At 49.3% G+C, this 24,255-nt stretch overlaps 2 protein-coding genes across 2 annotated transcripts; one reads left to right on the top strand and one right to left on the bottom strand.

Annotated features, from left to right (window-relative positions):
• Window positions 1–274: 274 nt before the first annotated feature.
• LOC125703479 (protein-arginine deiminase type-2-like) lies at window positions 275–10,490 on the bottom strand. The gene is made up of 16 exons (XM_048968026.1): window positions 9,717–10,490; window positions 8,331–8,514; window positions 8,173–8,242; window positions 8,024–8,085; window positions 7,812–7,929; window positions 7,162–7,287; window positions 6,312–6,490; window positions 6,045–6,148; window positions 5,848–5,959; window positions 5,665–5,772; window positions 3,709–3,860; window positions 2,859–3,003; window positions 2,442–2,535; window positions 1,358–1,443; window positions 1,044–1,169; window positions 275–554 (listed from the first exon to the last, which is right to left on the bottom strand). The coding sequence occupies exons 1-16, from the start codon at window positions 9,806–9,808 to the stop codon at window positions 321–323; spliced, it is 1,992 nt and encodes a 663-aa protein (XP_048823983.1). The 5' UTR covers window positions 9,809–10,490; the 3' UTR covers window positions 275–320.
• On the top strand, window positions 3,292–24,168 carry LOC125703477 (protein-arginine deiminase type-1-like). The gene is made up of 17 exons (XM_048968024.1): window positions 3,292–3,364; window positions 14,490–14,600; window positions 16,534–16,708; window positions 17,158–17,227; window positions 18,469–18,530; window positions 19,213–19,330; window positions 19,694–19,819; window positions 20,406–20,581; window positions 20,665–20,768; window positions 21,021–21,144; window positions 21,632–21,739; window positions 21,821–21,972; window positions 22,735–22,879; window positions 23,175–23,268; window positions 23,341–23,420; window positions 23,636–23,761; window positions 23,859–24,168. The coding sequence occupies exons 1-17, from the start codon at window positions 3,348–3,350 to the stop codon at window positions 24,090–24,092; spliced, it is 2,022 nt and encodes a 673-aa protein (XP_048823981.1). The 5' UTR covers window positions 3,292–3,347; the 3' UTR covers window positions 24,093–24,168.
• Window positions 24,169–24,255: the final 87 nt, after the last annotated feature.

The raw sequence follows: 24,255 nt of genomic DNA, 5'->3' as shown, positions 1-24,255 counted from the left end.
GGGAGGATGTGGCCGACCGGCACGCCGGGATCCCCTCATTTTCGGGAGCTGGCAGACCGCTGCGTCCCTCCTTATACTCAGAGGTGATCCCTATCCCCATCCTTTTTTACAGAGGAGGTGTCAAGGCCTCAATGCTCAGCTGGCAAAATGGCAGTGCCACGGCCCAAAATGGCACCCTCATTTCAGCACCGCCCCAAGCACTCCTCTCACCGTTCTCGCCGTTATAAAACACTCCCCACCTCATTTCTCACAGCAAATTTATTATTTCACCGCATTTAAAACAACACATGCTGACAAAGCGGGCTACGAAGGCAGCCTGCCTAGGGCGTGACGTGCCACCAGCGGAAGGCAAAGGGCCGGCGGTGGACATTGGTGCCGCAGTGCACCTCTCCGAGCCGTCCGTGGTAGGAGGAAATGTCCTCCAGGAAGCGGCACCTCAGGCCCAGCGGCTCCAGGAGGCTGCGCACGTGGTGTTCCAAGCAGCACTCGCCTCCCACCAGCGGGCCGAAGGGCTTGGGGATGCCCAGCTCCTCGGACAGGATGAGCATGGGGACCTGCGGGGTGACAAAGGGCTTTAAGGACACCCAGCAGCCTCCCTGGTCGATCACAGAATCGATAATTCAAAGGATTGTTATAGTAGCTGGTGACCCTCCTCCACTGGGGTCATCCCAAATTGGGTCATCATCATTATTCCCTCCCCCAGGAAATCCTGTGCTATGTCCTCCCTTTTTATATTTAAACCTTGACATTTCACCACTTCGAAATGCTTTCACCTTAAAGCTTTTTAGGTTAACCCAACCATGAGCAATATGCACCAAAAGGCTACAGAGTTCCGACCACCCTTGGCCGATGACAAACCTTGGCCAACCTGTCAAGCTCAGATGAGGATATTTTCCCTTTCTGGACAGGAAAATACTATGCTTTTTTGGACATCCTTGGGGAGCAACGGCTCATGGGCAGAGGTTTGGCTATTTTTCCTCTCCATAATCCAGAACCCACAGGCACTGGCTGAAGGGGACACAAGCAGCAGGGACACCTCTCACCATGTTGGGAAAGTATGGCATGGCCTTGCCCTTGTCGAGCTTGAAGAGGGCTGGTAGGTCAATGATGTCCTCCTCTGTCAAGCCCAGTTCTTTCTTGAGGATGTCCCTGTTCCAATCAATGCAGCGCTGGAGGGAGGGGAGAAGAAGGGACCAGGGGGACAAGCAGGCAAGCAAGGTTCCTGAAAATGGTCTTCTGGACATTGTCTCACTCAGGAGAGTGGCTTTTGCCTAAACGCAACTTCTCCCTTGAGAGTTGTGCCACCCTTGGACGATTATCACAAGAAATGTTGGTTTTCGGAAATACGGGCTGTTACCTGGACATACTGATTCTGCTGCATCATGATGCCATTGGAAAGGACCTTGTTAATGGTCACCCGTTTTGTGTCTGTCCCTGAATACCCTACAAATACAAACACCGACAGGTGAAATGAAATGATCTGCAGAAACCTGGCTTAAGATGTAGCACAGAAGTGGAAAAAAAAAACACAGACCCCAGTTCCCTGAGGTTAAGGCTTTGGGATGAGACTGCTGGGAGTCCCTTTTCTCAACTTATTGGGAAACGAGGTGGGAGGGAAATCTTTGTCCACTTTGTAATATTTTCATCAGGCCTGGAAAGCATTAGAAAGGTCTCAGGCCAGGTTTGATGGGGCTTTGAGCAACCTGGTCTGGAGGGTACCTATAGCAGGGGGGTTGGGGAACTACATGATCTTAAAGGCCCCTTCCAGCCCAGACAATTCTATGATTATCCATTTTCCTGCACAAGGAATATAAATGTATTGCTAATAGAATAACAGTTTTTGTGCTGCCCAAGCTCCATAAAACTATAGGTATCCCCTCCACAGAAGCCAAATCCCAGACAATGGCAGAGTCCCAGGGGCCCCCATGGTGACAGAGACGTCCTTCTCTGACCTCAAGGCATACAGATGAATTTAGTCTCAAGCAAAACTTTGATCAGAAGCTGCCCAAACTGGCTGCCAGTCCAGAGTGACTGGAATGTATCTGGGGTGACACGAGACCCCCATTGTGCTACTGTGCTGGAGCTGGCATTTACAGAGATCTTCTGTCCCACTCCACCAGCATCCTCTCAATGCACAGAGCTTTATCCCATCCCACTCGCTTTCCCAAAATAGGGCTTGAGGGTGGGCAGGCATCCTGCTGCAAGGACAGGCATGCCAGCCCCTCTTGCCAGCCTTGAAGGGCAATGGAATGGGAAAATGTCCCCATCCTCACGTCCTCAACACCTGCATGTTGCTCCAGGCGCGTTGAGGGCTGCCGCCCTTGGATGTCCTGCCCTGCATCAAAGCTCAACTTTTATTTTAAGGACAGGGAACAGCAGGCTTCCACCCACCCTGGCTGGGATTTGCACAGTTCCCCCCAGGCTGCCCGCTGCCCGCTTGCCTTTGAACATGGTAGCTTCTCCTTGGCCCTCCTTCTGCTTTTGCCGAAAGAGCTTGTAGCATGCTGCAGGGCTAGCCATCAGCATTCGAAATCGCTGGGGCAAGCAGGAGGAAAAATGGTCACCAAAAGGAGCTTATCCCAAAGCACCATGTTAGTACTTCTTCCTGTGAAAACTGCCCCTGCAGGCTCATTTTTGGCTTTTTGCAAGAAGGTTAAGGTTAAATTCTTAAACTTAAAGACTTTTGCTATTAGTTAAGAATGTATGTTCTTGTGGCCTGAGCCCTCCTTCTGGGGACATGGGAGAGAAGCCAGGGAAACACCAGCTTGGACTCTCAAGGAAATGAGCTTTGGTAGTTTCCCTGATGGAATTAGTTACCCAGAAGGGAAACCATAGAACAGCACAGGGTCTCGGGATACCTTTGCATCAGGGCTGGGCACAAAAGTGACAAACTCGTTGACATGGCCCATGGCCAACCAGTCAGAGAAGAGCTCCACAGGAGCCTGCACCTGCTGAGCGAAGAGGAAATCCCGTACCACTCTGGTCATCCTCCTTCCTGCAGGGCTAGAGGCAAAGTCATAGAGTCATTATGATTGGAAAGGACCACTAAGATCATGAAGTCCAAACATCAACCCATCGCCACCGTGCCCAGTTATCTACATCCCTCAATGCCAATAACCCCTGAGAGGGGGAATAAGGGTGTATGGGAACAGTTGAATCACAGCCTGAACCTCTGATTGATCACCTGAGGTGAGCACAGAGTCAGCCGCAGGAGCACAGGTGAAGGCGATTCAGCTGTGTGATCTGAAGAGGTGGAGCCTGGCTGCACCTCTCCTAGACCCCATTTAAGGGCTGACTGCCACTAGGGAAGGGTGTCTTACTGGAGATTGTTCCTTGTGGAGTTTCTTATGAGCCTACAGCACTGGTGAGCACCTTTCATTTATCTCTGATTATCTTTTCTTATCTTTTCCAGTGTGATAATCTTACTAGCCTAACTGCTTTGTATACTTATTGATCATAACACTTTATGGTATCTGTGTACTTACTGGTCTTACAAAGGGGAATGAGTATTTATTCATCACTATGCACATGCATACAAATTTCTCCCAAGATGGAGGAAATGAAGGCCATGGGGTTCCGGACACCATAAGGGGGTAGGTTGCGGTTGGTTATTTAATGGCCAATTAAGTGGCTTAATGTGGTTTTCGATGGTATTTAGGGGTACTTGTAGTTCCTTTGCCCCCAAACACAGTTTTCCCCATGTCTTACGTGGGGAAGCTGCTGCCAATGAGGATCCTTCCCAGCGGGTACTCTTTCCCTGCTGCAGTGACAGGTGGACTAACCTCCAAGTTGCCAAAGGAGTCAAGGCTGGAGGTGGCCTTGAAGAGAGGCTCTCTGCGTACATAGCCGAAATCAGGTCCCTGTGGGAAGAGAAATAGCTGTGGGCATTGCCTTGGGTCAGTCTGTGTCCTTATTCCTCCTGCTGGGCTCAGCTGTGCTCCCTCAGGTGAAAATACTGAGGAGAGGGAGATGCAGCCTTAAAGGAAAAGCAAGTGTGAGAGTGTTTGGGGCATCTGGGCTCAGTAGTAAATGGTGAATGCTAGAAGCGTGGGTCTCTGCTATCTCGCAACTGCTGTTTAAGTTAAGTCCATGTTAAGTTAATTAGATGCTGGAGCAGCCATAAAGTAGAGTTTCTGGATGGCTGGTGCGGAGTGGGATGAGCTCCAGCCCCTGAAGGTAAATCCTCCTCAGGCGTAAGAGCCACCCGAAGGGCTTGGCTTTACTTAAATCTCATCTAAGCCTGATTTTCAGAACTGAATATATCAGGGATTTGAGGTGTTGGGTGATTAACCTGTGGTGCTACTGCTGGGTTGTGCCAGGGGCTAATGGCCAAGGGAGAGATTGTAGTCCTACAAACAGGGTGCAAGTGGCACTGGGGGCATAAATCTTGTCCTTGCTCTCTGTTTCAAGCCAGTGTGGGTTAGGACAGGATCAGATAGCTGTTGTTTTCCATTAAATCTCTGAGTGTTGGGTTTCCTTAGCAGTAAACAATCAGAGTGTTTCAGTTAACACAGATTTCTCCTAATTTGCTGGAATGAACCCAGGGGTGTTTGCAGTAAATGGATATGCACGCAGTGTACTACTCTGTCCTGAGTAGGCATCCTGCCAAATCCAGCTTCAATTGGATGCAGCCACCTCAGTGTCACCCCAAGGTGACAGAAATGAAGCAGGGATGTGCTTATGGGGGAGAGAGTGAAATGTAAGGTTTGGGGGGGAAAAAGAGCCAAGACTCCCAAAGGTATGTAATTATGGTCTAAGAGTTGGTTTTTTTTTTTTTGTTTGTTTGTTTTTTCTTGTTTAAAAGAAAAAAAAAAAAAGGGATGTTTGATGAAGCTGGGAGGTATAAGAGGCACTGAGCATGCAACACCTGCTCCCACCCATTTCAATTAAATGAACCAGAGAGCCAGGAGGGTTCAGCTGTCTAGGTGCTGGTTCATCCTAGGTTTGTGGGCAGCATCTGAGCCTATCAGTTCCAGAAGGATTCTGACAGGCTAATTCCCTCCGGTCTCCTTTTTCCTTGGTGGGGGGTTGCAGGGCTTAGGCTGTGGCTGTGTGAGAGGAGGAATCTCACAGAATCACCCGGGTTGGAAGGGACCTCAAGGATCATGTAGTTCCAACCCCCCTGCCTAGCAGGGCCACCAAACATACACATTTAGATCAGGTTGCCCAGGACCCCGTCCAACCTGGCCTTGAACACGTCCAAGGACGGAGCATCCACAACCTCCCTGGGCAGCCCGTTCCAGGCCCTAACCACTGTCCTTGTAAAGAACTTCCCCCTAACATCCAACCTAAATCTTCCCTGTGTTTGGCTATACAGTCCTGTCTGAGACTGGGAAGATAACAGTGGGATTAGGGGGGGCTCCAAAGCAGAAATTGGAGTGTAACATGTTGGCAGCTTCAGGGGCTGAAATTGCTTCTCTAAATATGAAGCAAGACAATTTCTAAAGAGGGTGGAGAGGAGCAGAACATAGCTTGTGGTACAACTCTGCAGGTTAGGTTGGTTTTGGGGCTTGATCTCAAAGGTCATTTCCAACCTAAATGATTGCTCTCATATTGGGAATGAAGAAATACACTCTTGGCTGGAGTCCTCTGCTCCATGCAGGGAAGAAATGGTGCTATACTCTCATTTTTTTTGTGTAATCCGTTATAATGTATGTGCGTTACCAGCAGCTCCTTTATGGGGAATTGCTCCAGCCCTGTGTCCTGGGGGGAGTCCAGCACCACTGCAAAGCTTTTGTGTGGGGCCTGGGTGTAGCCGAACTCGATCTCATCCTAAAACAAGAATGAAAACCCCAATGGGGCACATCGGGGAAGGAAGGCTTTGCCCCCTCCCTTCTGCTCACCTACCTGCATCCAGCGGTCCCCACGGTTGATATAGCCAAAGCAAACCTTCAGGTCACAGCCAGCCTTATTGACAAGGTTTTTGATCTCCTTGATGTAGAGGTAGTTGTCCTTCACACTGGAGATGGGCAGAATGGGGATGAGGACTGCTGGGTGGGGCCGATGCCCGTTTAGCCATCGAGACCTCATCACTTGGCCCATACCTGCAGACAAAGACGTTCTCCGGTGCCAGTGTGTTGGGCATCATGATCCATGGTGCTACCCTGAACACCACTGTGTCAGTGAAAATTGGCGACAGGGGGATTCCCTGGAGGATGCAAGCAGAAATCAGGGACCTTCCCCTCCTGATTTACCACTTCCCCCCAAATACCCCGAGCTCTTTTTAAGATAAGATAATTATTCCTTCCTCATCCCCACGGCCCTTGGGTTGTTTCATCCTTCCCCTGCCCATCTTCCCTGGAGGCCCCAACCTCAGCCAAGGTCTCCAAGAGGCTGACGTGGATGGAGATCAGCCCTGGGAAAGTCTCATCAGGAAACTGCAGCCCTTCAACGAAGAACTCGAGCTCGGCAGCTCCACCGGTGTACTGCACAACGTGGCACAGCTTCCTCCTGCCCAGCACGTGGACATAGTGCTGCCCAAAGAATGGGTCTGTAAGGACCAAAAGGGAAATGTCAGCAAAAGCAGGCCGCTTCCAGAATTCCTGGTGGAATTTGGGATTTCCATCATTCCTTTATGCCAGAAGTTAAACTCTGTGGGAGGAAGAAAACACCTTGAAAGAGTATCTCAGCACTTGGGATTTTGCAATTGTGAACAAGGTGTCTGAAAGCCTGTCCTTGAATGGAGCCAGCATTGTGAAGAGATTCTCATGGGGCTTCTGCCCTGACAGACCCCTGCCTGCCACCAAACCCTGTGCTGATGGATTTAATGAATTTAATGGCACATCTGTGTGGGCTGGATCAGTCTGGGGAACAAAACGCCATGTCCACAGCAGGGAACAAGGAGGGATAATGTCTTAGAGCACTTTGCTTGCTCTGGATGTCAGGACACGTATGGTTGGGGGTGGTGTTTTTTTGGGGTGGTTTTTTTTTTTGTTTTTTTTTTTTTTTTTTTTTTTTTTTTTGCTTCTGCTTTGCTGGGTGACCTTGGATAAATGGTTTTACTACCCTATGCCTCTTGAGAAGGTTCAAGGCTAGAGAGATCATGGGAAGGGATGATGAGGGCACAAGGAAGTGCAGACTGGGGAGTACAGACTGAACAAAATCGGTGACAGGAAGACAAGAGCTTGTGGAGATGAAACATTCCCAAACCAGAAGACTTACTCTGCATATGGAAGACCCCGACTTTGTCAGCATCAGACATGTGAACGTAGAGCACAATTTCATACCCCCGGGGCAGATGCTGTGGCCCTTCAATCCGCAGCACCATCCGAGACATATCCAGCAAATCTGAGTGTGTACAAGAATAAACTTGGGTGCAGCTCTTCTGCTCAGTGCCCAGCAATGCGCGCTTTCCCTGTTACCAACCTTGGCATGCATGCTGGAATATCATCCTGAAGCCCTGCTACCAAGACCTGTGGTTTGTGCTTGGCGCAAATATCTTTATTTTTTTTCTCCCTGGCACAGCCAGTGCCTGGCCTCAGAAGACTGATGGGCACTGGCTTGGCATGGTATGGTTTTCCAGGAACAGGCATGTATTCCTGGCTGCCTGGCCCCAAGCATCCCTTGGCTGAGCCCTGCTGTTTTTTTGGCCACGCTCCATACCCTGGTATGACCTCTGGGCGGTAATTAAAACAAAGTATGAGGACAGAAGCATGATCCCACATGGGAGGCTTACTCAGCAGCTTGGCTGAGTCAGGGCAGAGAGCAGCCAATTCCCCAGCAAGCCTTTGCGCCTCAAAAAATTAAAGAGGGGGGAATAGCTGCGATTTTGCTTTATTCTTGAAGTGGAGCTGGGACTGGGGCTGTGTTACCTTCTTTGCTGAATGCCCTTTCGTCATCACAGTCTGGGGCAGGGCTCAAGGGGCTGTCCCTGTCGCAGGTGACCAGCAGGATGGCCCCATGTCCCTCAGGTCCCCACATCCAGCTGGCCTGTAATACCATGCCAGGGCTCAGTGTGATGGGGATGCTGTGTCCATTGACAAGGCTCCTGCAAGCCACAGGACTTCCCATACAGCTGGATTACCTTGTTGGGGTTGTTTTTTTCCACCACGCCATCTCGATCTGCATCGACGTCCAGGGAGATCCCTGAATCCAAGGTACAGCACATGGTGTACTTGTAAAGGAACCCCTCCACTTAGCGAACCCACTCGTAGCTGGAGTCTCCATACTCACCGATGCCAGTGAGGAAGATCCTGGCTTGGTCAACGGGCTGTCCTCCCTCTGCATAGAAGATGACAATTACCTGGAAAACCCCAATCCCCTCACTTTTAAAGGATGCTCTCCACCTTCAGCTAGGAAAGGAGTCCAGCATGCAGCACACCAATTCTTACCTTATTGTCATTGACTTCAGTGCTGGCCCGGCTTATGCTGAACCTCAGCACCGTCCCATCATTCAGTGGCCAATGCGACACACCAGGCAGTAGTCCTGGCTCGGCTCGGCCCTGAAAAGCCACCTCCACATTCACCCCCTCTGTGTGCTTCACCCCAAAGGCAACCGCCCCGACTGGGGCTGCCCTGCAAGCAAGGCATCCTGTTTTCAAAGGTCTGAGCACCCTATTTTCATAGGTCTGCACATCTGGCACCCAAAATCACCCAATTGTAATTAATCTCATCACCCAAACTGCATGACTCTGTGCTCATCACCACCTCCTTTCTACCTTTCTTAGTTGCCTGGGAATGTTTTAAGTGTGGTGGTTTTTGGTTTTTTTTTGGGCAGAATGTGCTATTTTAGCAGAATGACTATTGTAGCCTTTGGTGCAGATTGCCATTTTCTGTAATTACAGCCAAAGCGTTTTGTGCTGTTCTAACCCAATAACCCAGCTTGGTGTGTACTTTAAATCTGTGTTTATTTGCTAACTGGAGTTTCCCAGATCAGAGCAGCAAGTTGGAAAATTTTACCATGGGAAACTCTTAATTTTGGGGGTGATTTTATTACAGCCAGCGCACCACTTCCAGTCCAAAGAGCTTTTCCCTTGCAGCCCCCTCACTTCTTCCATCCCTAATTTCTCATTTATCTGGAGTTATTCTTTTTGGTCTCCTGCAATCCAGGCTCCCTTTGAGCACTGACATCCGAGCACTGGCACAGGATCACTGTTACAGCATCACTTATTGGGATTCTGAGTGTGGAAACCTGAGAGCCTGCTTGATGCTGCCTGGACGTTTCTTAAATTGCTCCTTTCTGTTTAATTATCCATACAAAACTCGTTGAGTTTGTGAGCCTGGGGAATCCCACCAGGAGGAGGTTGGACCCAGAGGGAAGCCAGATGTGCTGTTTGGCTCGAGATTTGCAAAAGCTGCTGGGTGAGCACAGGGATCAAAGCATGTCTCCTTTGTTTTTCTTGCAATTACCTTGCAGGGCAGCGTTGGAATTTTTCCAGTAGGGGAATGGGGGTTACACTGCAAGATACAGATTGTCCCCAGTTGTTGCTTTCTTCCCCTCTCTTTTGCCATTCGTCCCCATGGATACTGCTCAAAATGCCCCATCCTGGCTTATCCCAGTGCTCTCCAGCAATTTTCTGAGATATGGACCGAACCCGCTGCCTTTGCAAACACATGCACATGCTGATGCTTGAAGGGTTTGGGGATTTGTGCAGCTTTGCAAAGCCCATTGAGGATTTGTGCTGATGGATTGCATCAAATCACCAAACTGTGGCTTTGGAGGGAATTTGCAGAGGGAGAAAAGGGTTTGGGGTCGGGGGGGCGCACGCCCCACTCACCCGTAGACGTCGGTGGCGATGTGGGTGCCCAGCACACACAGCGCGTGGATGCGGCTCCCAGGCTGCAGCCGCAGTGTGCGCTCCTGTGGCATCTTGCTGCCGGGATGCCCCGGTGCTGGCTGTGCTGCACAGGGCGTCTTCCTCGACCAACCCCCCACAACGAATCAGTCCACCTTCAGAACTCTCAATGCTTGTGATGCTGACTATGGAGCCCTAGCCCCAATACAGGACCCTTCAGATCCACAGGAAAATGATCTCAGGAGGGAGGGAAGGGATGGAGGGGGAGGGCAGCTGGCTTGGTGCCACCCCACTCCCAGTCCCGTGCACTGAAATGGGACAATCCTCTCAACAGGGAGAATGCAAGATGACCTTGGAGGCATTTTTTGCAGCAGCATATCGGGGTTTGCAACCTTCTGTGCCTCCTACACCCCTTCCTGCTCTCTAGGGAAAATATTAGGGAGGAAGACACAATTTACCAACCCCAGGGCAAGAACAGGGTGCTGCCCTGCTTGCTTTTGGCTTGCGTCCCTTTGCCCAGCTTGGCGCCGTGGCCAGGCCCATGCCGACAGCCCACGCAGGCGTTTTCATCCGTGAGCTGAATATTCATGTTGGAAACCAACCTTCTGCCCCAGATTTTGGAAGAACCTGCTGTAAGCAATTAGAGAGCAAGAAGCAGAAAGGGTCGGTTTGATCTGCCCTTTTTGCATTGCTTTTGGGCTTTTCTTTTTTAGCTCTCTCCTCTGTCCATGACCTGGCCATAGGAAATGAGCTTAAATCCAGTTTCCCATCTGAAGTGAATTCCTTTTATTTCATTTTTCCCATGACCTGAGCAAACAAGGATTTTGCAAAAGGATTTTGCTGCTCTTTTGTGTACGTGCAAAAATAAACATGTTTTCTTATGAAGGAAACAACCCCAAGCACCTCTCACTGTGTGCAAAGGCCCCGGGATCACCCCCTCACTTGCAGTTTTTATGTCACTGGAAGAATTTCCAGCTGCTCACTGGTTTTCTGTGACTCAAGAGATACGTGTATTTATATCCCTGGAGTGATGATATATGGAGACATGGAAGGACGACTACATGAATGCCAAGGAGCAACCAGGCTGTTGGAGTTCTGGGGAAAGTCCTGATTTGGGGCAAAAAGGGAGGAGGGTGGCTGGGTTGCAGGCCGGGGCCAACTGCTCAGTGGGTTCTGTTTGCTGCTGGGCTGGTTCTCGTCTCTGAGGAATTTATGTGGAAGGAGGCTGGGGTCTTTGCATGGCATTAGGGCTCTTTGAAAGCCTTCTGATGTCATTGCAAGCTTTCAAGGATCTTTGCAAGCCTTCTGGGATCTTGGGAAACTGGACAAAGTTTTTGCAAACCTTGAAATTGTTTGCAAGCTTTCTGGGGTCATTTGTAATCCTCCTAGGGTCTTTGGAAACTGGCAGGTTCTCTGCAAGTCTTTGGGACTCTTTGCAATCCTCCTGAAGTCTCTGTGATCTTGCCAGGGTTTTTGTAGAACTTTGGGGTCTTTGCAAGCTGTGTAGGTTCTTTGGAAACCGCTCAGAGTCTTTGCAAGTTTTCTGGGTTCTTTGTAAGGCTGTGCGAATCTTTGCAATCTTCTTGGGATCCTTGAAGTCTTATGGGCTCTTTGCAAGCTTCTTGGGTTCCCTGCAGAAGGTGTATGGTCTTAGCAAGTCTCTGTAGGTCTGTGCAAGGCTCTAGAACTCTGCAAGCTGTTGGGAGCTTCTACAAAGCACCTTCTCCTTGCAATACCTCCATAAGGGGAAGAAGGATTGGGGGAATCTCTGCAAAGAGGTGATCGTTCTGAGGTCTATACAGCAGGAACGGGGTTTTAAAAAGGGCAGAAGCTGCTCTGTGCTATCAGGTGGGAGATCAGAGCTGGTGAACCATCATGGGACGTGTGTGTAAATATAAATATTCACTCACTGATGTCTGGAGGCTCGTGGTTTCACTGCAATAGTCATTCTGGTCAGGGGAGTTCTCTGGTTTTTAACAATCAGATTAGGAACTGCTCTGCATAAGCATCCTCACTACTGATGGATCTCTGCCTGTCCTAATTTCTGGGGACAGGGATCAACAGCAGCACGGAGTATGCAAACAGCCCAAGCAGCTGCTCTGTGCGGGCTCTCATGCACACAGTTCTGCAGCCCTGAAGGCAGGTGCATGATAGCAAGGAGTAGGAGGGAGACACGAGGGACCCCGTGGCATCTGCTCAAAGTGACAATTTGTGATGAGGAGGTGCAACTGTGCCGTTCCAAGCAGAGGCAATACCTGGTTTTATCACTTTCCAAAGCATTTTTTGCTGGTCCAAATCTCAGCCGGGACAGGGGATGCAGTGCCTGCTGCAGTGCATGGGATGCTCCTAAGCACAAAGCCTCATGCAGACAGGAGCGGGACTTGATAACTGGTTCGATGCCTTCCCCTGTTGCCAGTAATTAGGCTGACAAGGCTCTCAAAATTTGCTGCCTGCAATTACACATGCAGAGTAATAAATGAGGTGTAATTATCGGCTTAGGGAGATTATCAAACTTTCCTTTACTGAGTGGCAGTGCAGGAAAGGTGAGAGGGGAAAAGGTGCCCTGTGGAGTCTGGGATGTTTGTGGGGGGTCCTGTCTTGCCCTGTTGTGCATGAATAGATCCAACTTGAGGGGAACAAAGCAAGGTCACCCCAAAACCAAGGGGCAATTGGGTCTGATGAAGAGGCACAGGGAGTTGTGAGACATTGTTCCATAACCCTTAATGGCAGCCTCTTGTTATGGGGTATTATTAGGGAAACACTCAATCCTGAATGGGTCAGATGGCTTAAAAGTGAGATTTTTATGCATGGGCATGTTGGTGCCAATAGCAGGTGGAGGAGGAAAAGGAGGATGCAGCTGACACACACAAAGATGGGCTGCTGGGGCAGGACCGACAGCCAAAAATGCACTGTGATTAAAGCTGAGTCTGTCCGTGGAAAAATAAAAATTGCACCAAACCCTACACAAACATGATGTTTTGGCCCTACAACTTTGTCCCTGATGGATGCGTTTTGAGGCAGCAGAGCCCTGTGTCCAAGCTCTGGGAGCCAGAAACCTCCATCCCCCGCCTGCCTGCAGATTACAGAACACACAGCATGGCCCCGTGGGGCTGTAGGTGTGTTCCCTGTCCAGCACAGGGCTCAAACCAGCTGAGCAGGATGCAGTGCTAAAATCACAGCAGGTGGAGAGCTCAGCACTGTGCCCAATCTAAAGCAGTGCGACCACTGGGAAATACAGCATGAAGCTTTATAGAGAGCTTAAAAAGAAATAGAAAAAAGATGTGGTCTTGGCCAAAATCTCATGATGATTCTGCTTGGCAGCAGCTTGATGGGCCTCAGGGATGCAGGAGTCCTTAAAACTTTCTTACAGTAGATTTTGAGAGCCAACACAGCTCCAGTATACAAATGTCACTCTTCATAAATCTATGAATACCGTGAGTTTTTCTCATGCTGGGCTTCAGAACATGGGATTTTACCCCAGATTCCATGCCAAGGTTTTGGAGAGGCTAAAAATGCAGCTAGTGTTTCCTTCTCAAGCATCCTGGCCACCTGGTCAGGCTCTGCTGATTGTATTAACACTGTGTCAGCATGCCAGACTTGGTGCTCTTTGCTGCCACAATTAGGCTTGGAGGAGCCCTTTCATGTAGCCTTGCTGAGACGTTCCAGGCAGCTGCCATAGAGTGTTGGGGTATTGCCCCATGTAAATGGGGACTGTGCTGTTACCGTATCATATCATGCCTATTGCAATGGAGTAAACCACAGTGGGGTTCTTGGTCTGTTCACCAAGGAGATCCATGATGATGGAGCTTCCCCATCTCCCTGTTCCTCTTCATCCATGGGACATGCCTGCATCCCAGCCCAAGCTCCCTCCTTGGAGCACCAAGACCCATCTCACCCAGTTTTCCTCTTTGCTGGCTAGCGAAGTCTCCTGGGATTGCCCAGAGAGAGATGACTATCTCCAAGAAAAGCTATTTTTTCCAGCAACCAGTGCATTTCCCATGGGAGCTTCCAAAGAAAACCAAACCAAACACCAAGCCAACAACACAAAAACAATTCCTCAAATGCCTCATGCAAGCAAAACACCCAGGAATCCCTAATTTCCACTGGAAGCCACTTGCCTTGTTTTGCTTTCTTTTTTTTCTTTGCCTCCCTGCTTGCCAAATAACCAGTTCTCCCTGCACCCATTGCTACCCAGGAGTTGTTAGGGAGGGAAGGACCAACCTGTGCAAACATTTCCTTTTGCTGCAGCGTTACACAGGCATTGCCCTAATGGGGTAGCTGGAGCCGTGAGTCAGCACATGGAAAATTTGGGTTGTTTTAAAGAAAATGCATCATTCTAATGATACCATGTATTATAATAACCCTAAACAACCATCTTGCATAACGAGAGGGGTAGAAATGTTTAATGCATAAAGCTTTGGACTCCTTATATGGAACTATAAGGGAGGTGAGAACAAAAAGGGGAGAATGAGCCATGAAAGCTGAGTGCCGTGCATCCCCCACCCTTTCTGCCCTGTACCCCCTTCCCGGCCCCGCAATTACCGCCCGGCCCCAGGGGCTGTCTTATCGCCAGCATCACAGAGCGGGGCGGCAGCTTTGCGGATGGCGGAGGTGGAGATGGCAGGGTCCCTGGTCCACCCCATCGTCATCGAGGGACGGGAGGAAGGAGGAGTTACATTCCCCAGCCTTTTAATCCAGTCGTGCTGGTTCACCTACAAAGCTGGGCAACCAGGCAGCAATCTTCTTCACATGCAGCCGCCGTCCCCAGCACACCATGTCCCAGCGCCAGGTCGTGCAGATGTCTACCAGTCATGCCAGCTACGGGGTCTGCGTACTGGGCAGTGAGGTCTTCCTTGACAACCACCGGTAAGGCTCGGGGTCAAGGCGCATCCATAGGGATGATGGGTTTTGGAGGCAACCAATGGCTTTGCGTGTTTTTGGTCTTTGCAAAGGGTGTTAAGGGGAAAGATCTCACGGTGGTTCCGTACACGGGTGCATAAAGCACGTGTGCTCATGGGTCTGCTTTAGGATGCCTGAAGGAGGGATGTTGAATCTAACAACAAAAGCAAGGCATCAAAGTGTAGCCCAGCAAAGACAACTCAGAGGCAAAGCCCATGCACACCCCAGCTAAGTGGGATCTATTTCTGGCAGAAAGAGCATTGGGCAACAGCAATTCAAGATGAGCAACTTGTTCAGAGCTAATCTGGGTTAAAGAACAAATGTGTGTCTCAGGCATAAAAAATCCATGAGAGGGTTTGCATGGTTTACATAATGAGAAGAGATTTTTCTGATGTTAAACATAGGGGTTGTATTATTGCCCACATATGAGGCTGTGTTTGCCCTCCTCTTACGTTGTCATTATTTAATAAATTACATCCATAATGATAGTGGCTATAGGCCAAGCCAGTTGGGATCACAGCTGGGGCAATTATTTGGATTGTATATTGGAGCTGTGCTGGGAGGTGCTGACATCCCCCCACTGAGGCTGCCCTTCAAACCTATTCGTTTTACACTCAGGCAAATGGGAATACGTAAAACACATTACTTGAGTTATTTTTTTTTCAATTTGAACTCAAAAGAAGCTCAATCCCATTTAAGCATGGGACCTAAGTCTAAAAGGAGCTGATTTGGCTCCATGGTAGCAAATCTGAGCTTTGGTCCTAAAAGGCATATGGCAGATAGGCATGTGGCAGATGCTCTTTCAACATCAGGGCTAGAAAAATAGGAGGTGTTCTATGCCTAGAGAGCCCTCTCTATGCTGGAGAAAATTCAGTGATGGACGCTTGACTGGTTTGGGGTAGAAGACAAAGTGCAGTGGAAGTCCTGTGCTCAGTGAGCTTACATCTCAGCATGGCCGTGCATGAAATTACAGCCAATAAATCCAAATTTGAGATGTCATGGCATGCAATGTACGGGTAGACTGCAGGTAGACTTGCTACATTGCATGCTAGTAAACACATGACAAATGGGATGATGCTTTAATCTTCCTTACAAGCTACTGCAGGCATCAGGGATACCATGCCAAGAGCAACATCAGGGATAAATGTCTTCTGTGTTGTATTCTCCCTGCTAAAATTTACAACTGTGTCCCTCTCCGTGCGTTGCTGGGGAGGTTGGCTCCCTGCAGCAGACAGGTTGGAGCACTCGCACAGCTTGTGTGAAGGTGCTGGGGCTGTAATGAGCATGTAGGCAGCACTTCAAAGGCCAGGTGAGTGAAGGCTCCCTGTGCTCCAGTTCAAGTTCTGCTCCACTTTGGGCATCTCTCAGGTCAGTGGGTGGACTGGCAATAACGAGTGACATCAAAACCAGCCCCAATCTTGGTCTGGGTTTTGTGGTGGGATGCTGAAATTTTGGGGGTTCTCTTCCTGCTGGGAAGGGATGTTGGGTGCCTGAGCTTCAGAGGCGTGCAATTGGGGCTTAACCACAGACGGATGTGATGGCACTCTGCTTGCTCAACTCTGCCACAGAGATAATGCTTATAAAATTCAGGCAATGCATTTCATCACCTGAAGATGGTTTCCAAATCCTAAGACCCATTTAAGGCTGGACTTTCATAGAGTCATAGAATGGCTTAGATTGGAAGGGACCTTAAAGATCATCCAATTCCAACCTCTTGCCATGGGCAGGGTGGCCAACTACTTGATCAGGCTGCCAAGGATCCCATCCAGCCTGGCCTTGAATTGCCTACAGAATGCCTACAGAGTTTTGATTCTAGGGAGCCTATTTTAACAATTTGGGTCTGCTGAGGATAAGAGGAAAGAAAACTCAGCCTATGTCTCCACGCTGCTCTCTGTTTCAGATCTACTCCTAAAGGTGCCACGTCATTTGATGTTCATGCCACGTCTGCTGTCACAGTCCACATCATCCACAGCCCTATGACAAAACCCATGCTTAACTCCAGATGGCCACTGGATCCCGATATAGAGGTTGTAGTGACCGTTGGTGTCACCAGCAAGTCTGTCAATGACAATAAGGTTAGTTGCTCTTTATGCACTGAATCTGGAAATATCAATCAATTTTCCCAGGAAAGTAGGAAGAACGATGGGCAGGCTCAAATATTTCTAGGTAATGCTGACATCAGACGTGTTTCTATAGTATAAACTCAGACTTACACAGAATTGTGCAACTGTCACATACACAGTCAAACTAAGAAGGAGAAGGAGATAAGGACGGTTGCAAAAGCCTGTGTCAGAAATTCCATGTCAGGCAAAACAAATGGTCAAACTTTGTCTTTTTCTATGCCTGTTTTTGTGCTGAAGCAGGCAGAACTTATTTGGTTGAACTATGGTTAAAGCAGCAGGATATTGATGAACCTTCCAACAACTTGTTGTATGGCATTGCTGGGCTAACCCACAGGGTGAAAAGACCTACTCAGCATGAAGAGACACAGGACTTGGGTCACAGTCTGGTGATGTCTTTGCAGGTTAAGATTTCATACTATGGACGGGAAGAGAATGAGATTTCAGTGGCTTGGTTGTACCTCACCTGTGTAGGTATGTATTATGACAACAATCATCTGAACTTGGCCAGCCCTTTCCAATGCCACAATCTCATTTGGTTCATGGGATGGGACTTAAGTGGGGATGCAGGCTGCCCATGCACAACATGCAGCCAAGGTTTGGGTGTTGACAGCTTATGCTGACAAGCATGAGGGAAATAATTAAAATGTTCTTGTGCTGCTTTATGTGGTGCAAAAAAGACACAGGCTGGGCTCTGTCTCCACCCAATGCACTCTATGAGTGGCCTCCTCTGACCACCAAAACAATTCAATTGATGGAAGAGGATCCAAAGATGACCATCTCACCCACCTTCCACCAGCAAGCCCATCGTCAGCTTCCAGTGTGGCTGGTGGGGAGGAATAGGCACAGAAGTGTAGTTGTCTGACCTATTTTAGAAGTTTAGGATGAGATGAATCATTCCCTTGAAATGCCTATTTTCCTCTGCTGACTACAAAGGGAGTCTAGACAACTAGTCTGGATGCAGTCTTCCACTTGGATGGATTAATTATCCTAAATTTGGAATTTTCTGAAGTGCTCACATGATAGCCAGACCTGTGTCCTCAAGTCATGCACATGCTTGCCAAAATCTCCCCTGAAGATGGTTTCCCACATCCATGGGGTCCACTGGAGCCATTGAGGGCCACCACTGTCCGCAGAGCCTTGGCCTTACAAAAGCTTATTGCTTGCTTGGATTTAGGACTTCATGTCCAAAATTATGCTCCCTGCTTCTTCACGTCGTCTTTGAATCAAGTAGGACGATTTCTGCTTCAGCACCCACATTTTCCACGCGCTGTCTCATTTGGTGGATATATATCTAAATAAGCTTTATGTAGGCTAGAGATGAGGCTGTTGGTACACATGCAATTTGGTCCAAGAGCTCTCTAGGGGTGAGTCTTTCTCAAATGTTACACCACCTCTAATAATTACCTAGTGTCCATTCACCCATTTCATGCCTTTGGCTTCACAAAAATATGCTATGGTCAACATGAAATTGGTGAAACTCTATTTCACCAGTGATGAAATTATGAGACTTCACCAAGATGAACTGGTGAAAACAAGCGGGTGTATCCTTGATGGGGGACCCAGGATGGGAGAAGATAGCTGGAATGGGCGAGCGTTAGGGCATAAAGGCAGAGTTGGCATTGGATGACTCACTGTGGTATGAGGATGGGCCCAAGATGTCCATGATTGCTCATGCTCATGCCAATGATTTACTTCTTGCTCTGATATTTCAGATATATCCCTGGACGTGGACGTGAGTCGTAATGGCAGAGTGAGGAGCAAAGGGAAGGACAAGGTAATGGGAAACGTTGCATGGCTTTCGACAACACAAGGAGGGGAAAACATGGGGAAAATCTCCCACAAGGAGAGGGATTTGGGTGGTTTCTGAAATAGGGAAAATAGTGCTGCAAATTCTCAGCCTTCTAATTGAAGAGGAAAACTTTTTTTTTTTTTAATTTTGTGCCAAAATGTCTTGCCTCTCCAGTCCAGCCCTACGACTTTTTTTGTTGTTGTTGTTCCTTTTTGGATTTGAAACGTGCCACTAAATGACTCATCTGCAAGTTTAGCAAATAGCAAGAGATTTACCCCTTTGGCAAGAAATCTGCATATACCCAAGCACTTACGCCCAGATAATTAACTGCAGCCTGATCGGCAGCACAAATTGTACATCAAGATGAGATGCATTTCTAGAAATAGGATATTCTCTTTCAAATGAGGTCTGACAGATATAACATGGCTTGTTAGAAGATAAGATCTGTTTGAAATAGTCCTTGTTGGCTTGGCTGCAAGGTGAGGTTAGGAAATTCAGAGGCTTGATAGTATCTCTGCCAAAGCTCTCCTGATTGCTCACGGTGGGATCCCCTCTGAGCATGGCTGTGGCTGTGGTATTTTCCCATCCCAACCACTGCTGAGAGGGGTCTGGGAAGGAGGAGTTTTTCAGGATTAGCTCCCATCCCCATTGGATGTTTCTCCTCCAGGCCAAGTGGACATGGGGACCAGATGGACAAGGGGCTGTGCTGTTGGTCAACTGCGACAAGGACAGCCCCAACACGGTGGGGACAGACAGCAACCAGGTGGACATACAGACCCCTGCAGGTAGGGCTCATCCACGAGGCTCATACTATCTTGCTGAGGTGTTTTGCAGTATCTCCATCCCTCTCCTCATTCATGATCCTGCTGATGGTGAAACGAGTTGCAAAAATAGTATCAGACGCTTGCAAAGCAATTAGGGATAGTGACAGCATTACCTGTTCCTCCATTGCAACAGAAATTGGCTCTTTTCCACTACTCCTTCCCTGTTTTAATTTCCTGGACATCCCTATAAAAATACAATGAGCGTCATCCCAGCAGGCTTGCCCTATAAATCCACTTGCAACTGAAGGATAGCAAAGCCCACAGACAGCACTGGAGGCTGGAAACCTCCCAGCATCCCCTCTCTGCATCTTCTTTCCCCCATAGATCTGCAGGACATGTCTGTGATGCTGCTACGGACTCAAGGTCCTAGCAGTATCTTTGCTGACTACCAGCTTGTCCTACATGTCTCCGAGTCAGATGCAGACAAGGTGCGGGTTTTCCATGCTATCTGTGAGTATTTCTTGAGTATTTCTTCCTTCCTTCCTTCCCAAATATTGATGCCAACACACTGTGACCCAAGTGGGTAAGCCCTTTCTCAGTAGGATTAAGGGCTGAGTGCTAGCACTTCTTGGATACATCCATTTATCCCCAGAACTGGTTTAGAAAATAATGCTATGGGGGGAATGTAAAGACTTTTCGGGAAAAAATAATGAAAAAGAGTCTTTGTTCAGTGGGATTACTGAAGTTCTGAGAATTTCATGGGAGGATAAGCACAGACAGCAACACATCTGCCAAAGGTGCCCATCTCGTTAGATTGTGTGCTTCTCCTTTGAACACCCTAGATGGTGGATCCCAGCAGTTCCGGGCTGAAAATCAGGTCAAGGAAGCAAGCTGTATCATTAGATGCTTAACTTGAGACACGCACCTTGAAAGGGTTTGACCCGAGGGCATAGAGTCCTCTTTGTATGAGCAGATCAAGTGTGTTCCCCAGAAAAGAGCCGGCACACCTGCTCTTCTGCAAACCATGCTGGCACCATCACCTCCTCCATGGGCCTCTTTGCACCCATGTGGGCTGGCTATTTCGATGTTTCTGCAGGGAGTGACTCACACCCCCAGTACAAACCCATTTTGGGACCGGGCATGCTCTCCTGCACACTAGACTGTGTCAGAAGTGGAGAAAACACCTTCTACGTGGAAGGGTTGGCTTTTCCTGACGCAGGTTTCTCTGGCTTGGTTTCTATCAATGTCAGCTTGCTGGAGGTGCCCCATAAGGTACGTGGGATCTACCCCTTCCTGTCCCCACAAAGCCTCCATTGGGGTTACCAACCACTTCTCCTGGTGTTTTGCCCTTGCAGTATTCTCCTGGGACCCCCATTTTCACGGATACAGTGGTTTTCCGCATGGCGCCCTGGATAATGACACCCAACACCCAGCAGCCCCTGGAGGTGTTTGTCTGCAGGTAGGACAAATGCCCCTCTACAGCTCTGCTGCCTTGGGGGCTCTCCATAAAGGAGCTTTTACCCTTCCTTGCTTTGTGCACAGGCTTTATGCATGCTGTGCAAGAGCCTAATGTTGCTGCTGCACTCGTTGCAATCCCAAGAAGAAGGCTGGAGGACCTTCTCCAAGGGCTTGTGCAGAGGTGTTACCCAAAAATTGAATATTTGGAGTGAGAAGGATTCTTGAGGTCCTTCACGCCTTCTTCTCCCTCCAGCATCAAGAGGGGAATCAACTCCAATGAAGTTTTTCTGGAGGAGCTCCAAGCCCTGCTGAGGAAAGCCAACTGCAAGATGACCATCTGCTCCGAACTGGAAAGCCGCAGTGACCGCTGGATCCAGGTCAGCCCTCAATGCTTGTAATGCATGGCTTTTCTGGGACTTCTTATGAGCTGTGGGATGTTGTCCTTGGGAGGGACCAGTTCTGTTACTTGGAGAAACATGCAGATGCTAAGAGATGATTGCTTAGCAATCCCGAGCTAAAACAGTGGGAGATGCTGTTGGTGGTGACAAACTGTACAGACAAGGATGTTGGCTGGACCCCAGGGACATTGCAAGAGGGGCCCCAGTGAAAGAAGAAACTTGTGGGGCATTGCAAGGGGCACTACACCCAGCATTGCAAAAGGGACCCCATGGGGCATTGCATGAGGTTCCCCATTGCAAGAAGGACCCCAAGGAGGATTGCAAGAGGGACTGCATGGGACACTGCAAGAACTGAATTGTGACAGGTCTGCCCCATGTCCTGCTCCATCCTTACTGTGTGCTTTGCCGTGCTGGCTCTCACGCACGAGAGCCTTCTTCCTCCTCCTCCTCTTCTTTCCCCCAACAGGACGAGCTGGAGTTTGGCTACGTGGAGGCACCACACAAGTCCTTCCCTGTGGTCTTCGACTCGCCCAGGAACAGAGGCTTGAAAGACTTTGCTTTTAAGAAGATCCTGGTGCGCTGGGGCATTGTTATCACTTTTATCCCCAAAAATCATCCTCAGGGGCTCCCCATCAGTGCTCCCCTCTGTCCCCAGGGCCCTGATTTTGGTTACGTGACCCGTGTGCCCCGTGGTTGTGACGCCTGTAGTCTTGACTCCTTTGGCAACCTGGATGTGAGCCCTCCAGTGACAGTGCGAGGCAAGGAGTATCCTCTGGGACGCATTCTCATTGGCAGCCCCCTGCCCTGGTGAGACAGGAAAACATCCAAAAGTGATTTGCTACAAAAAACATATTTGGGCTAAATGCCACCAAAGTGCCATCCTAATCGTAAATTTCACATTCAGACCACATTGCTGTTCCTTCTCTCCTTGTAAAACCTTCTTATTATCTCCCCTCTTCCCTTTCAACCTGATCCTACAGTACCCCAAACATAATGCCTACATTTTTAGTTTTCCCTACTGAAAGGAAAAGCAGAGGAATTCAGCAAAGGATAAAATCCTGAATAACTGGGAATTGTTTTCTGCTGTGCCCTTGGCACAGGGAACAACAACGTCCTGCAAAACCCTGCACAAAGGCGACTCTTCATCTGGACAAACAACAGTGAGGTTGAATCTTGGGGTTTCAGCCAGGACAGCAAACGGAGCAGGCCATGCTGCTCCATCCTTCGCTTACCCCAACGGGAAAATGGGATTTTCCCAGCCACACCAGGGCTGTAATTACCCCTTATTACAAGAAGTTGTAATTAATGTTTTCTCAGCCTGCTGCTGGCTGTCTAGGAAAATGCAGGGAGGGATTTAAGGCACAGAGGAATGGGATCGCTCATGTGTGGATCCCCACACAATGTAGGAGTTTGGAACTAGATGTGACCATCAGATTTGGTCAGTTTACCACCTCTTCCCTTCTGAAGTGGGCATAAATACTGATGGTTTGCTTCAAAATGCCCCTTTTCCCTGTGGGTTGGGCGTTTTGGGGTGCAATCACTCCTGCTTCCTCCTGCCTCTGCCCTCAGGTCCTCCGGCCGTCGGATGTCGAAAGTGGTCAGGGATTTCCTTTACGCCCAGAAGGTGCAGGCACCAGTGGAGGTCTACTCAGAGTGGCTGAGTGTGGGCCACGTGGATGAGTTCCTCACATTTGTGCCTGCATACGACAGAAAGGTAACGACCCTATGTCCATCCCCACATCCTCAGCATTATATAATGATGCAGAAGGCCATTTCTTTTTGCAAGTCAGCAATAAAAAGTAAAAAGCTTGGCTTATGAGGAAAAGGCAGGCTCAGCCCCATGCATGAATTACCTTCCTTTTGGGGTGGCTTCCTGGGAAGCAATGGGTTTCTGGGTGTCATCCTATGCACTGTGCAGCCCTTGGGACTGGTGTTGGGTATACTTGGGTTGGCACACGAAAACATCCTATTGAAATCCCAAAAAATGGGTTTATGCATTCATCCTGCAGGGATTCCGGCTCCTCTTGGCCAGCCCCACTGCCTGCTTCAAGCTATTCCAGGAGAAGCAGAGGCAGGGACACGGCAAGGCCACACAGCTTGTGGGTAAGACAATGGGCAAGGATGTCCCCATATCACTGGGTGCCGGCGATATCCCTCACCAATGTCCCCATATAGGGATTGTGGGCAGTGAGCGGAGGAGCATTGATGACATCTTGGCAGATGAAGGGCTGAAGAACGACAACAAACATGTGCAGGTGAGCTGCAAAGGGGCTGAGTGCATTTGGGTGCTAACTGGGAACAGGATGTCATCCCACTGGGTGATGCCCCAAAGTGGCCGTGGAGGTAGGAACCAAAGGTTGCTTAGGTGACTTCAGGAGGTTGCTCAAAAAGGATTCAGTGGGGGACGCAGGCTGTATAGGCTTCCTGCATGGGATTTGGGGTGATGACACAGGGGCCCTCCTCTGAACAGCGCTGCATCGATTGGAACCGCGACCTGCTCAAGCATGAGCTGGGGCTGAGTGAACAGGACATCATTGACATCCCGCAGCTCTTCATCCTGCGGGGTTCTCGTGCAGAAGCCCTCTTCCCAGACATGGTGAGACCACCACCACGTCTCTTCCCTTCACCGCTTTCCCTCCACGCTCTCCTTGTTCACCATTTGGGTGAAAAAAATACTTCTGGTCCATCTCCAGGTGAACATGCTGGTGCTGGGCAGACACCTGGGCATCCCCAAGCCCTTCGGGCCACTGGTGGATGGGCAGTGCTGCCTGGAGGAGCGGGTGAGAGCGCTGCTGCAGCCCCTGGGGCTCTCCTGCACCTTCATCAATGACTTCTTTTCCTACCATGTCCTTTCTGGAGATGTGCACTGCGGCACCAACGTCCGCCGCAAGCCCTTGGCCGTCAAGTGGTGGCATGTGGTGCCCTAAGTGCCCAGGAAGGGTCTCTGGTCCTTCCCAATAGGGGATTTGGAGCATCTCAAAATAAAATGTGTTGGCAATATGAGGACTGAGGGTACAGTTTTTTCCTTGTGCTCCATCCAGTTTTGGGGTTGGAATACTGTTGGAGGCATTTTTCTTACGGGAGGGATCT

This window comes from Lagopus muta, chromosome 21 (genome assembly GCF_023343835.1).
Source record: "Lagopus muta isolate bLagMut1 chromosome 21, bLagMut1 primary, whole genome shotgun sequence".
NCBI lineage: Eukaryota > Metazoa > Chordata > Aves > Galliformes > Phasianidae > Lagopus > Lagopus muta.
The sequence above is the reverse complement of the archived record's forward strand: the minus strand, read 5'-3'. Positions and strand labels throughout refer to the sequence as shown.